The sequence below is a fragment of the Delphinus delphis genome, chromosome 19 (genome assembly GCF_949987515.2).
Source record: "Delphinus delphis chromosome 19, mDelDel1.2, whole genome shotgun sequence".
Taxonomy (NCBI): Eukaryota; Metazoa; Chordata; class Mammalia; order Artiodactyla; family Delphinidae; genus Delphinus; species Delphinus delphis.
This window is the reverse complement of record NC_082701.1, coordinates 41,945,602-41,961,594: the sequence shown is the minus strand read 5'-3', so window position 1 is coordinate 41,961,594 and position 15,993 is coordinate 41,945,602. Positions and strand designations below refer to the sequence as shown.

General features: G+C 35.5%; 1 protein-coding gene across 6 annotated transcripts in view; it reads left to right on the top strand.

Annotated features, from left to right (window-relative positions):
- RHOT1 (ras homolog family member T1) overlaps nt 1–15,426 on the top strand; it is a 71,403-nt gene extending 55,977 nt beyond the window's left edge. For 3 of the 6 annotated variants that reach the window (XM_059996496.1, XM_059996497.1, XM_059996494.1), the window contains exons 18-20: nt 747–949; nt 3,732–3,854; nt 13,784–15,425. In XM_059996496.1, coding sequence (XP_059852479.1) covers nt 747–949; nt 3,732–3,854; nt 13,784–13,901 — 444 coding nt within the window. In that variant the 3' untranslated portion in view covers nt 13,902–15,425. Of the gene's footprint in view, nt 1–746; nt 950–2,005; nt 2,102–3,731; nt 3,855–13,783 lie in introns of all 6 variants that reach the window. The other 3 variants (XM_059996499.1, XM_059996495.1, XM_059996498.1) reach the window with 3 other exon arrangements.
- The last annotated feature ends 567 nt before the right edge of the window (nt 15,427–15,993 follow it).

The following is a 15,993-nucleotide window of genomic DNA, read 5'->3' as shown; positions in this document are numbered from 1 at the left end:
AGAACCTCTGCATTAATGGAAGGTCTTAAGAGTGCACATGGATTATATGTTGCCCGTTATACAAAGAATAATAATAGAGCAAGGGGATAAACCAGAGGCTTGAAAAGTTATCAGTTACTTTGAGATTATCAACAAGATTCAGTAAGAGTAAAAAAACTGTATGTACGAAGGAATTTACTCTAGCATTGTTTTTAATAGCAAAAACCTGGAAATAATCCAAATGTCTAACAATAGGAGGATATTTACCAAATTGAGACAAAATGATCCTATGAAATTTATGTAGCCATTAAAAATAATGGTTTTGAATTCTGAAAACATGGAAAATTCAGTATTATATTTTTAAATGGTTATGTCCAGCATGACTACAACTATGTAAACATATATATATGCATGTGCTTAAGGACTAAAGGTAATATCAAAAAATGAAAATAGTGTGCTTTAGGAGGGAGAATTTAGGTAGATTTCTTTTTATTTCAAAGTATTGTTTCTTTTTGAAAAAAAATTTTTTTTTTTTCAAATTGTAGTGAATTTGAAGAATTGTTATATTGTTACCAGCATTAGAAAAGTGGCCCTGGTCTTATTATGCTACTGACCTAGACAACTGCCAGTCTTTGCCTCTTAGTTTACTTTCTCCCTGAAACTGTTGATGCTTTGCCTATCTAGAGAAAATTTTTAGTGCCCATTTAATTAAGTTTAGTAATTTTTGAACTTGTCATCAGATTTTGATTTCACTTTTTATTCTGTAGCAACACTTTATGGACAGCAGAATACCTTGCTTAATCGTAGCTGCAAAGTCAGACCTGCATGAAGTCAGACAAGAATATAGCATTTCACCTACTGATTTCTGCAGGAAACACAAAATGCCTCCACCACAAGCCTTCACTTGCAATACTGCTGATGCACCCAGTAAAGACATCTTTGTTAAATTGACAACAATGGCCATGTACCCGTAAGTACTTGCTCTGCCATGATTTTCGTTTTGCATGGTTTGTGGTAACATTGCATGCCTTTACTAGCCATGAGGGTGGAATCTCTGTCACATAGAAGTTGTTCAGCAACAGAAAGAGACTTTGTAATGAGAAGGGACAAGTTTGAGTAAATGCAGGTTTGGTTTGGGTACCAGAAGAAAATTATATCAATGGTGCTTCTGATAATATTTGACTATATTTGAGCAGGCTGTAACTATCTTAATAGGATTGTGCAATAAAACTCAGCCTCTCACCCATCATTAAAAAGATAGTCTTACTGCAATAAAATGGAATTGACATCATGCTAATAAGGCATTTCCATATGAACAAAAAGTTAACTTTTATATTTTTTCTGCTGATTAATTGACCTTGAGTATGTGAAGGATTCTAAAATCGTTTATGAATTTATGTTTAAATTATGGGTATGTTTGAGTTCAGGATATAATGTCTTTTTTTAGTGCTATAAAAAGTAGTTGTAATTGGGATTCCTTCTATATAAATGTTTTATGTTAAGTGTTATGAGCCACAAATTTTATGTACATTTATTGTATATCTCTACATGCATATGCACAAGCACATAACTGTGGTCATCTTTGTAGTTTACTAACTGCCTTAAAATTGCATGGTTCTTAATGGCATTCTCCTCAAGTACGGTGTTTGTATAAATTCTGTTTTGTGATAAGATAGTTTTTCAGGCAGTGCGTTTCTCAGGACTTTACAGTTTATTCTATTTATTATTATGTTATTCTCTAAATTATTTTTCTTCTTATGAAAAGTACAGTATAACATAGAGTAATACTCAAAAATTGCTACAAGCTAATAAGGTTTTTCAAAAGGTTGTTAATTTGTACGGATTTTTCAAATCAGTTAACTTTATTGCTGTTCCATTAACTAGTACTTTAAAAAAAATGCAGCAAACCCTTGAAATTCTATTTGTATTGGAAGAGAAGTCATTCCTTCCTATTACTGTTAGATAAGCAAAACCTTACTTTTTATGTTTACCTTTGCTTTAAAACTTTCATGTATGTTATCTACAGAGAGGATCATTACAGAGACAGACTCTCCCGAGACATGGGCAACACTGATAGAATAGAGAATTTGAGAAAAATCTGGGTCTTTCTAAAAACTGCTTTGTAAGTTACTTTTTCTTTATGGCTTCTATGGCATTTTGTTGACATTTTCTTATAGATGACCAAATCTTTTTCTCCATAATTCACATTTAGTAATTATCCAGAAACGCACTGCTTGGTCAGGCTTACTGCCTAACTGTATACTATGGTGTCTTTCTTTTTAATATGTAAATGCACTGTCTTAATCTTGTAAATAACTGCAACTGTGTTTTTAGATCTGCATCTTTAAAATTTTACTGCAATATGTGTGAGTGTGTGTGTGTGTATATGATAAATGTACATACATGGACACTTGTTTTTATGGTTAATCCGAAACTACTTCTCATGAAGCATCTCCCTGTTGCTAAGCATACTTTGCATCCCTCCTTTTTGGTGGGTGGAGCCTGTATATGTTGAAGAGTCAGATTCAACTTATAAAATAACAGATGGATTCCAGTATGACAGCTGGCAGTGACTTAGTAGCAGTGATATGTTCATCATCACAAGTCAGATTTTAAAATGGAATGTCTTGAGCCTGTAAGAGTCTTTTAAAAAATTAATTCTTGTTTTTCTTCATGTTGGGAATTAGGCATTATTGGGATGCTGCTAATCTCCACAACCATGCCACGGTGTGCTGTGGTCTCATCAGATCTCACAAGCTAAGCCAAGTCAGATTGGGCCAGTCCATTGACTGAGAAGCCTCTAAAAAATGTTCAGGTGTTACAGGAAGTGATGTAATTGATTCTTCAGGTGGCGCTCTTCTGAGTGGGTTCTGCGCCAGTACCTCTCCAGGGGTGGTGTGATGGCCTTGTATGTCTGAGTGGCTCTGACCACTGAGCAGTCATTGGAGACCCCCTACTTTGGTTGTTAGAGTGGAGGTGAAATGGGCTGCCCCACGTGCCTGTACCAACTAGTGCAACTCACTCAACCAGAAAGGAGTCAGAAAGCCTCCCTAAATTTCATATCTAATATCAATTGGATCCATTGTTGATTTTTTACACCCTTACCCAGAGTTTCATATTATCGTACTTAGCTGGTGTGTTTTGCTAGCAGACGAAATTAACCCTATATTTTGGGTTCAAGTAGAAATTTATGAAGCACTTTGATTTCCTTTGGGAGCCATGGTGCTTGATGAATTAAAGACGATGTTGTTCATATCTCCTCAGGGTTGAACATACTCGTCTTTTGACTCTTTTGTGTATTTGTCACTCTTCTCCTTCCTGGTTTTCAGGCATGTGTATATACTGAGGGAGGAGGAGGGGATGGTTATTTAAATGCTAGCAAACTCTGACCTTTTGGTGGGTGCTGTGGCTTACCCAGTTTTTCTTTTATTAATTTAGATGAGGGTGCCATCTATTGCTGTGCATATTTATTCCACTAAAACCCTCGTACTGATAATTCTATCCTCCCTCCAAAAAAGCAAAAGTGTTAGCTGATTTTCCTTAGATTTTCTATAGGGAGGGAGGAGGGAGCTATTGCTGTTCATTATATTTTTGGTAAATGTGGAATTCTGCACAACTTTAGCATGCCCCACACTGTCCTTTTCCTTAGTGTTGCTTATGCCTAAATCTTTTTTTTTTAAGTTGGCACACTCTGACTTGTGCCATATTTGTAAGTAAGAACTCAACTCCTGTCCTTCTGTGTGTTTTCGCAGCCATGCCCGGTTACGCTGTATGTGCACCTGCAACAGGTGTACATTTTGCATCTGTCAGAACTTCCTCAACTCAGACTTGCTGCAATCTGTAAAGAACAAAATCTTCACTGCAGTTCTTAACAGGTTCTTAACTTTCTTTACTGGGTACCAGGCATTCTGTTAAAATACAAAAGAAAAAAGTGGTTAACTATTTATTATACAAATACTACAAAGACAACAAGCTGACTGATGCCCAACTAACTTCCACTAAAATTCTCACTATGGTGACAATGTTTAGTTCTGGAATCATCCTTAATGTTTAAAAATTAATAGATATATTTAGGGGACTATAAAGTAAGATTTTAGCTTTTTTTTAATTAAGGAAGTTAAAGTATTTTTTATATTAGGGGATAATATATGTAGGGAGATTAGAAATCTTTTGGCTGAGAGTTGTAGAAATAGATTAGGGCTTTAGTAAGGAAAAGACACATTGATTCCACATGTTATACTGTACTCAGCTTGCATTCAAATAGTACAGCTTATTAAAACCATACTTATATGAGCGGTATCTTGGGTTTGAAAAACTCCTCTATTGAAATTATTTATAGTTATAGTGTACTTTTACTTTTAAGTACCTGGAATGTTTTTTTGAAATGAAGATAATAACCAACTATAAGGATTCAAAGGAATATGGAAAAGAAAAAGATCTATAGTACTAGTTTTTGAGGTCTTTACAATTGAACCCGAAACATAAAGTATGCCTAGAAAATAATATGCTTTTAAAAAAGAAAGAGAAACAACAAGAAAAAAATAGGTTGTATACATTCCCTCAGAGCAATAAACTTGGAAGGTTATGTTCTTATTCTGGTCATGCTACCTTTCTTTGTTCAAATCGATTTTACATTTTGTGAACATTTAAGAGCCTATGTAATATTAATTTGTATCTAATGTCAAATTTTTATGTGTCTATGAATGACTTACGTTTTTGAAATCATTCAAATGTCATTGGGACCAGGGCTTGATTAAGACAGATGATCAAGCTAAACAGATTTTGGTTAGAAATGGATCTTATTTGGGTTACTGTTGGACTCTTCCTGAGGGCTAGGCTCCAACTGTACCAAATGAGTAGGATAGTTTGTGTCCACCAGCAGTGTAGACATGGCTATTAAACAGTGAGGCTGTATCTTACGTGAGTCAGAAACGGACTCTGAAGACATTCTAAAAGAGTTTCAGTGATGTTTGGAGCACTAGTAGCTCTGGAATAAGAATGCAGCCGTCATAGCTGATTGCTTTGAAGGGATCACCGCGCTCATTTGGTGGTGAAGTTCTGCCTGTCTTTTGAATGGCATCTTATAAAGAGTAACACAGACAGATTTGCTCATGACAACTGTCTGAGAAAGTGCAAGGCTAGTTCAAACCAGACAGCATTCAGGAGCTCCGGTGTTGGAAATGGTAGAGTTGGAAGAGATTCTAGAATTCATCTGGCCTAACCTCCCATTAGATTGCCTTCCTGTGAGCCTTCCTGATAGAGTTTAGAGATACTGTTATCTGCTGATGGCTTTCCTCATTGGAGAAGGTTTTTGCTTTTGCCTTTTTTTTGGACTAAAATTATTTCCCTATAACTTTCTCTCCTTTAGCTTTAGTTCTGCCCTTTAGAACAACATACGACTATTCTACTCCCTCTTCAACATAGCCTTCAGACATTTGAAGACGGCCATCATGTCTCCCCTAAATTTCTCTTCTCCAGGTAGAACATCCCCATTTCTTTCAGCCTTTTCTTAAATGGTTTAGTGACTTCATCATTCCTGGTTTTCCTCATCTGAAAGCCCCTTAGTTGTTCAGAGTACCTCTTAAAAAGTGCCACTGAGAATGGAGAACAGTGCTCCCGGTGTGATCTGACTAGTCCATAACGGTGGGCGGTCATATTCCACAGTTAGGACAGCACCTGTCTACTGCATGAATTAACTTTTTAGCAGCCCCAGCCCACTGTTGATGCATATTAATCTTGGGGTTGAAATCAGATTTTTTCATACAAAGTGCTATTAAGGCAGTGTCCCCTTCCTCTCTGTGTATTTGACAGTTTTAGTTGGCTCTTTGTATCTAAATGCGGATACATATATATCTCTATTGAGTGTCATATTCTGCTTTTTGATCCATTGTTCTAGCTCAGTCATTTCAAACATTATTTCTGTCATTTGTCCCATTATATATATTTCTCGGCATTGTGTTATTTGCAAATTTGGTAGCTGTGTCTTCTTTATCTTTCAAGTTATTGATTAAAAAATAATGTTGAATACCCAGAGATTAGAGAGCGAGATTGCTCAAGCAAGCAAGCCCTTTAGTGCTCCACTAGAGAACTCTTCCCAGTGACACAGATTCAGAATTCTTGGGGAAAGATTATTCTGTCAATTAAAAATATTTTATTATCCAGCCCATGTTGTATCTTACTGTCTTATAAGAGATTTCCTGGAGGGCTCTTTTGAAATCAATATAATTTCTACCACATTCCTCTGATCCACCAATGTATTAATTTTATCTGAATAGAAAGTGACATCTATTTGGTGTCTTATTCTTGGTGAACTCACCTTGGCTCCTAGTAATTGCTGATCGCAGACCATCAGTTTTATTCTAGAAGCTCTTGATCGTCCATAATTGCAGATTGATTCGTTGTCTGCATCTTTATTGCCAATTTTAATTTTAGGTTGGTTTAGTCAGCTTCCCAATGAAATAGGTTGGGTGTGCATTAATGGATGAGATTGCTCATCATAAATTACTCTGTACGGTGATCTTCGAAGAGAAATCAGTACATTTTGTCATATCTAATTATAAACTAGAAATAATTTAATGGTAATGTCAGCATACATCACTGATGTCTGGTAATCAAGAAGGGAAAGAATGAAAAAGATGAGGAGGAAAACCAGCATACTTTTCAGAGAACTCCTTCCTCTTCCCTGGTAGTATTTCAATAAATTATTTTATAGAAGTCCAGTGGAAATTTAGGAGCTCTATATTGAAGTTTCTTCTAATTCACAAAAGGATTATAGATGAGGTAGGTGAGGATGGAGGCCAAAAACTTAAGTACCTACAGGGTCTGGATGGATAATGTTAATGAATGAAGGTGGCCAAGGAGAAGAAATAAGAGAGGTGGGAGCTACGACAGGTCCTGTCTGCAAGAGGCAGCCACCACTCAGCTCTGGCTGTTGGTTATTGTGCAAGCGTGGTATCGCCAGGACTTCTGATTCTCTGAGACACTAGAAGTCAGGATTTTTTAGGTAAAATTTCCTGATATTTAAGTAAAGGCAATTAAATTTTAAAAATCTGAAGTACTAATCAGAACAAAGAAAGCATGTTTACAGGTCACCAGTTTGCAACTTCAGTCTTAAGACATAGCCTAAAGTTGTGAAAATGCAGGCCAGAAAAAGGTACACCTGAGGAATGAAAATGTCTCTTAAAAACACCTCCACATACAGTTTCACTCCTTTCTCTTTAATAACTTGAAAAAGTAATGGGGTTGGTGGGGTGAGAATGGAACCACTTTCCCTACCGTGTCTTGGGTTTTGGCAACCTTTTGGTGGTTGGTCACCACTGGTTTGCTGTTCTAGGTGTATCTTAATGTTACATAAACAGAAAAAGGATTCACTAATTGAGTAAAAGTCATGTAAGAATTTTTCACTGTAATTCAATAGGGACGATTCTCACTCAACAGTAAGTCTTAAGTCTTTTCATTTTAGAAATCTGCTGTGCCTAGCGTTTGATTTAGAAGTATAAATGAGCAGTTTAAAATTTTTTATTTAACCAAAAAGTTTTGTTAAATGTCTGCAAAGAAATTAATAGACAAATATTGGTACATACATGTTGGTCTCAAATTAGTACATAGTTTTAGCATGCTTGTAAAAATTTTGATCACCAAAATAGAAACTACTTCCAGAGATAATACATGTTTGGTGCCACGTTCTCCCTTTATGTCATCCTCCTACCACTTTGATTTATTCATCCAAGTACTTAAGTACCTGCTTTAGATAGGATCTTGCTGTGAGCTGGGGCAAAATATCAAGATGAAGAAGATACAGACCTGTATTTAAATACCTTTCTAAATATTGTGTTAAATTTTTTTTTTAACTTTTGGTTATATTTTCAGTGACCTTAGTGCCTTATGCTAGCAAAGGAAGTGCTATAACCTGATCATGAGAGGATCTATGCCAAATTAATTAATTTATACTTACACAATTTCAGCAGTTCCAACATTTCTGAAATTGTCCATTTTTCCCCATCTGTTTTTGACCAGAAAAGATTGTCTTTATTTTTTTAGCTTATTTACTGACACTATGTATTTTAAGTAGAAAATAGTAATAAAAATTTTTTTCTTTCCAGTTTAATTGAATGTATATTCAACATGTGAGAGAAGTGTTTAACTACATAGCTGACGTGTGACTTTGTTCTTTGGTAATTATGGCCTCAGCCTTTAGATCTGGATAGGTTTATGTTTTTCTTTGGAATAATTTATGAATAGCTGGAATTATTTGAATTTAAATACATTTGGAAGATTATTAACCTGTGGCCAGGTGATTTTAGTCTCTGGCAATGCTTTCATTTCAAATAGTGAAAATCATGTTATTGGAGAAAAATACCTTTTGATCATATTTTAATTATAAATACCTCTTAAATCTGAAGGTGTTAAAATGATTATGTAGGAGTGGGCTTGATTGTTGGTTTGAACTACCCAGGATTTTAGTTTATTAAGTATTTATTATTCTGACTTTAGAACACTCCTGCTTTGCATGAGGATGTCACTGTACTGTAGTGTGTGTGCACTTTAATTTGTCCCTTCCTTTAGGTGTTCATTTTCATTTGTTTGCCTGTGCCACTTAGTCATTTTTTAACTCCTCTTGAGCCGTTTCCCAGCTGTGTTTCAGTGTATAATCCTCCCATTTTTCCTAACCTATAATTTAATCAAATGGTTTATTTTACGATTTATTATTTTGGTGTGGTTTTCTCTGATGCATGTCTTGGTTTTAGTATTTCTTTCACCACATTTTAGTACTTGGATTAGCCGTATAGGTTATTTGTTCATGTTACTTCTTAAGTTTGGTAACAGCATCTTACTTTAGCAACAAAATGTGTAGTTCACACTGAGTATTTACCGAGACGCAAAGGTATGATGGACAAGTCGTCATACCCATTGTACTTTTTAATCCTGTTTATTAATGTATTTTTAAAAATTGGATATATGTGACATTTATTTTAATCTGTTCTTTAACGACTCACTTCATTTGCCCATATTACTTTAATAATCACCTAAGTTACTCCTTCACATTGTTTGAAATCATGTTACTTAATATAGGAGCCCTGTTTTTGAAGAAAGGACTTCACTGTTGTCACGCTAAAATGAACTGTCTTTTCACAGGATTGCTTTATGAAGAGGATAGTTTCCTAGAAATCTTAATGCTATAGAGATTCTGTAGGGAATGTAAGAGTTCTCAGGATATTATGTTACAGTAAAATATTGTATTTTAAGGAAGTGCATCCTCTGTTTTAATTTCATATGAAACTTCTGTGTTCATATGAAAGGTCCTTACAAGGCTTTTCTTTGAATTTGGATACATATACATAGTCATACGTTTAAAATTATATGAGAGCTTGTGTTATAGATTCTCTTCAAGTAAGCTGCTGCTGCTTATAAATTAAAACATTTTTGCCGTTTGGTTTAGTACATTAAAGGGCACAGCAGGATGGAGTTTGCCTATTCTGACCTTTAAGTATCTGTAGTTAACATGTAGAAGACATTATGTGTTTCCCATGTATCTACAATCATCCATGAATTTTTATTCTTCTAATGCTTGGTGAAGCATTTCTTGACATTGATGCACACCTGTGTCCTTTTCCTAAGTATGTTACTGTTTAGGCATGCTCAGTTAACAGCTTCCGTATGATTTGTGTTATAGTTCATCTTTGTTGGACACTGTGGTTTTATTTCTTAACGTATTTCGAGAAATAGCTTATTAAAATGTTTCATGCCTACTAGTTCAATTAGGAGAATTGTCATTGTTAAAATTATTATTAGCAGTAATGGCATTATTATTGGAGGTAAATATGAAAAAATACTTCACCAGGTGGTAGAAACATAAAGCAGGGAGAGGATAACATTCCCTTTATTATTGGTTAAATACACTGAACCAATAAAGATTTTAGTTCATGTTCTTATATTTACCATAAATTGTAGAGTTAATCAAAGCATTTTGTATGCCTTCTTTAAGGCATTCTGTGCAAAGGTACATAGGAATTTTTGTCCGTTGTTATATGCCTATGTGACCTTCATACAAAGTTTTTAATGTGCCTCTTTATTGCCTGAATTTTGAAACACTATCTTCTCTCTGCCTTGTTAAGTAGCAGCCTTAGTAATATCCAGGTCCAAACCTGTTGGTTTGCTCCCACACTTGTGTCAAAAAGCGCTTGTTGGGCTTCCCTGGTGGCGCAGTGGTTGAGAGTCCGGCTGCCGATGCAGGGGACACGGGTTCGTGCCCTGGTCCGGAAAGATCCCACATGCTGTGGAGCGGCTGGGCCCATGAGCCATGGCCGCTGGGCCTGCGCGTCCGGAGCCTGTGCTCCGCAACGGGAGAGGCCACAACAGTGAGAGGCCTGCGTACCGCAAAAAAAAAAAAAAAAAAAAAAAAAAAAAAGCGCTTGTCATCTAATTGACATCTGGGCCCTCAGCACTTCTAAGACAGAAAGCCAGCATCCAGTCCACAGGAATTTTCTACCTAAGAACTCGAAAGCTGTGACAAGCTTCACACGATTTTTTAAGGTTATATTTTAGCATTTAGTCGTTCTTTCTTATGTTCTAAAAAGAGATACTGCTGAACCTAAATTATTTTATTCTGCGTACAGTAGGGAAATGTGTGATTCTGATATATCAGTAGATTGGAAAAAAATAACCTTTTTATACACACACACACACACCTGCATTGGCAAGCGGGATTTTAACCTCTGCGCCACCAGGGAACTCCCTGTATTACTTTTTTAATAGTCAAAAAAAACTTAAGAAAAAATATGCAGTAAGATATTATAATTTATTCTGAGGTGTATTATGTGAATCATTTGGCAAGAATTAAACTTTTGAATTGTGGAAGCATTCCTTTTGCTTGAGTTTATAGGCATGAACTAGGAAGCAGCCTTATGAAACTGTTACTCTGCTTCTGCTTGAGATCTGAAATGACAAACATGGCTCAGTTCTTAATACTTACAATTAAGATTGCACTGTTCTCCATTCAGGTGTTGTCAGTTAGGCAGGCACTGCAAATGTGCCATCTGTTATAAATGCGTTCTCTTTTGTAAATAGAGCCTGGTGATGTAGCTTTTAAATGCATACGGTAAAGACATAAAATAATTCTCTAAGTAGCTTTCTGTCTAAAAGTAGTTTTCCATGTCTAAAAGTATGTTAAACAACTACTATAACATCGATAGAGTCATTGAAATATATTTTATGAGTCAATGGTTGCCTTGAGTTTTAAACTAGCTGTATGTTGAACATGTATCTGTATTGTTTTTCATCTATAAATATGAACCACTGTTTTGCCTATTGAAGACTATACTATAGCTTAGGGAAAGTAATAATTACTGTCTTGAAATGCAAAAGAAAACTAAGCAATAAAGTCAGTTAGAATATATTATTTCATGAATGGTAATACTTTCTCAAAATTCAACAAAGGGAGCTAAGCTGTGTTAACAGTTTCCATATGTGAAGAATATTGATGAGAAATCATTTTGACTGATTTTAATGTCATTATAGCTAATATTAATCCTAACCCCCTTTTCCCCTAAATTAAAAAATAAGTGTAAAAATATTCTCCATTAGTGAAGATGCATGAAAATCACAGAGAGACCAAACCTGAAGCAAAACTCTAATGCACTTTTAGCCTGTGTTCTCACTTTAAGTTCTGTACATCTCTGCTGACTTGGAGTTGTAAACTTTGAAACTCTCATCATAGGGCCATGACAGCCTCTGAGTTTGGGATGTTTTACTCAATTTTTTTTTACAGATGTATGTTTGTAGTTTTTAGTAGTCAGAAACTAGAAGCATTTCTAAACTTCATGACTAATAGTTGTTAGCCTCATTTTGAGTAAATACTTACAGTCACCTCATATTGTCAGGTACTGCTTATAGTATTGGTTTCAAGGGCTTCTCTTAGTGTTTCAGATATACCAAGACCAGCCTCTGGGGGATACATAGAGAACGTATATAACAGCCTTAGGTTTCCTGCCTGGTATGTGAGTGTTTTAAAAGAGTATATATAGATAGATTTTTTTAAGTTTGGCAATTTTCTATAGAATAACTTTATTTTAAATATAGAAAGCATGAGATGCATCATGTAGGGTGGCAACTCAGTTTATGTGTGGGATGTTTAATTGAGAGATATTACTTTCAGTTCCCTTCTTTTGTGAGCTGTGCTATGAACTGCAAACTGTGTGCATGTGTATAAAAGGTTAAGAGCCCAGGTAGCTGAGTGGGGTGCCGTGCTGTTAGCAGACGACGAAGGCAGTGTTATTCACCAGGTGCATGCCATCAGCTCTGTAGAAGATTCCATCTTCGTGGAGTCATCTCATGGTCCACTTTTTCTTGAAGCCAGGTAACATTTCCCACAACCAGTGGGTTGCCTTTGTTGGAGTTTTTCCAAGTGGAAAAACTAAACACCTAAGTATTTTCTTCCCTAACTGTTTTTTAAAAAACTGAAACATTACCTGTTGGAAGAACTAACTTGCAAGGTGGCATGAACCTGTGTTATCACTTTGCTTTGTAAAATAATAATTATTTAAGGAGTGACTTTTTTTTTTTTTAATAGAAACTGGGTAAGATAAGTTGGAGTGCTTTGTGTTGTTTTACCATAGTGATAAGCATGGAGCACTTTGCTTGTATTGTAAACTTGTTTCTTAGGGATGTACAGATTGCATTTTGTGATAACTAATCTGATTGTTCTCTCTTTGACTATTACTGAGACAGTAGTTTTGTATAATTTATAGATTTTTGGCTCTTAACTCTTTTGCATATGTCAGTGTCTTGGTCTTTTAATGATGTCTGACTCTTGCTTCAACTCTGTTTGTTTAATTTAGTTGTGAAATAACCTAAACTAGACAGTTTCTCTAAGCTCTTAATTCTGTAAGTTTTCTGCATCACCTCAATTGTGTTCACTTAACTAAAACTTCAGTGACACTGAATAAAATGTTCCAACCTTTGCTTTAAAGCTGTATCCTCTTCATGGTAAGCTGTCATACTTGAGACCCTTGGGGGTGCTTAGCAGTGTTATTAACTGAGCATGCTCACAAACTCAGTTTGTGATACAGGCTGTCCCTGTTCTTGTCATGCATAATATGGCTTCTTTTATGTCATTTACCTTTCAGTCCATCATGTTACATCATGTCTTTTAGTTGGTACCAATGTCACTGCCTGTCTGATACCAGGGTTTGGTTCGTCTGTTTGTTTTTTTCTTCTTCTTTCTTTAATCAGCAGTAACCAAATTAATGCAAACTTGTAAATCTTCCCCCACCCCTTTGGGATTTTTTTGGTAAATTTTTATGGGACTCAGTGTTTCCAAAGTTGATTTTAAGCATTGCTCTTAGAAAAGTATTGTCACTTGTCACTTAACTGCTTACAAGATAGCTTTTGGTTCCTGGGGACAGGAGATTGCACATTAAGTTCCATGAAATTGACTCTTAAAATTGTGAGGTCTCAGTCTTACCTCTCATTTTGAAGGACCATACTGGTTTTAAAAAGTGGCAGGTTGATTTGTCTAAGTTCTCCGCTTCCCATGTGAAGAAAATTTATAACATTTTGGATGTTGTTTACTCCCAAATAGTAACTAATTATAGATATTTCTTTATTAATGTCTACAGTATGTCTTAAGATAATGATTATCTAAGCAATGTACATGTGGCTTTATTGATAAATGTTTTTGGTGACCATTACTGTATGCAATTAGCCTGACAAGTGTGCTAATACTTCCCTAAAAGTAGATTGTTCATATAACTGTTTTTTTCATACTAATCATGTTTTAAACATTAATTATATTTTTTGACTACAGGCACGTGACACAAGCTGACCTCAAGAGCTCCACATTTTGGCTTCGAGCAAGTTTTGGTGCTACTGTTTTTGCAGTTTTGGGCTTTGCTATGTACAAAGCATTATTGAAACAGCGATGATTTAAAAAAAAAAAAATACTGGCCCTACCAAAAACAAATACTTTTATGTACATTCTGAATGCTTTAAATTCCGCTAGAAATATTGAGATATTTATACATGCAGAGTTACTTTGTTAATATTTGTAATTCATGCGTAAGAGTATTTTAATGATAGTTATAACTGCAGTATTGGCTAGCATATGGAAGGAAACAGCTTAACAGCCAAACTAAAATGACTAACTTTCAGAGGCCGAAAGGGAATATTTTGTAAATAATGTACATATTCAGGCAAGATATGGTCTCCCAGACTGAGTTCAAGAAATGATGTCTCTAGACGTTTCTACGTGGTATTATTAGTGCTCAGTTGGCTCACTCTCCTAGGTTTAAGTCAGCTCAGAGACTTTATTTACTCATTGATCACTTATTTATTTCACATTTACTCAGAATGATCTTTGGGTACTTTAAGTACACGAGGCACAATTTGCCTTTTTCTCTCCGTTTTTAAAAACGTGACTTTCTTTCAGTCCCATCCTTCATGGTAGGCCAGCCTTGAAGCCATCGTTCAGTCTAGAAAATTGTATAGCTGAGTGTGATGCTCTCCTTTAAGGAAGGAGTAAGCTCAAGGCGATTAGCAAAGGCGTCACCTGTGTGATTATTTTGTTTCCTTTGTCAGTATGTTGAATTTTATAGCCCTTTCAATCAAATGAGAAAAAAGATTTGTATATTATCAATGTTTTTAGTTTAAATAAATAGTCACCATTACTACTATTGAGTTTCCTCCCAAAGTGTAAATCATTCTATAATGGCTGTGTCTATTATAGTATATTACAGTAGCTGCATGTGTCATGAAGTGTTCTATATCTGGCTAGGATAACCTAGAAGCAGCACTTTTTTAAATGGTGAAATAAATCTAATGAATAAAACTCTCATTATGAACCTATTTTTTCCATCATTGACCTTTTCAAGTATTTAAATAAATAAGCACTGTGTACTGTGATCTTGAGTTTTTTGTCTAACAAAAGTAAATATTTCTGTACAGATGTGAATGAAATCCTCTGGTTTCTGTCTTTCCTGTCTTGGAAATTATTTTTTATATAAAAAGATAATACTTATTAGGAAAGAAGACAAGTATGATTTGTATGTATCAGAGGAAATCTATTTTAAAGTTGTGGGGAAATCTATTCTCAGAAAAAGGCAATTGTTTTCCCCTACACATACCTAACTAATGTGGTTTTTGCTACGATTTACATGTTTATCTTCTCCTTTAACATGGATTTTTTTTCCCTCTGTTCTTCTGAGGGGTGTTTTCTCCCTAAGATCACACCCCTTGAGCAGCTAGGAACAACATGATTTATTAGCTATAAGCTTGTAAACTAATGTGTGTCATGTTCACTTCATAATTCCATGTCTCCCTCCCCCCTCCCATTTCCATTCTGAATTTGAGGAAAAGGAAAATTGAGCAAAATATCTGGTGGCTCCTCATTTTCATTATTTTCTGAGAGTTTCTCATTTACCAAATAAATTTCAGTTACACAGCTTCCAATGACAGTTAATTCTTTCCTTCCAAGTTCTTCCCTGTTCAGACTGAAATATTATTTTCAATGAGTATGCCCAAAGGTGAAAAGTAGTATGTTTGCATATTTAGATTTTTCTCTCTTAATCTTTTCGCTTGAGGCCTAAGTGTCTGATTCACAAGAAGGCACCTGCCCTATTTCTTTACCTGCTCTTGACACGTCTCCCTCCCTGGAGGAAGCCTTCCTCCACTCTCAGTCCAGGCAGGGTGGGTTTGCAGAGGAAATGCTCACTGTTTTCTGCTCTTTAATCTACAGGCTCATGTGGATCTTTTTCCTTGTTTCATATCCACGTCAGGGACTAGTTAATGTGGGGAAATATGTGAATCAATACAGTAATAGGCCTCTTCTGGCTTTTACAATTTACTCGAAGGTGCAAGCTGTAAGAGTACTAAGGAAAAATGAGGAAAATAGGACTTTGAGGGTTGAAAGGAAACCTTTCACTTTGCACCAACTGCATTATATTTTAAATGGACAATTCTGAAACTGCTACGGTATTTTAACGAATTTTCGAGGCGGTCCTGTGAAGAAACATCACTTTG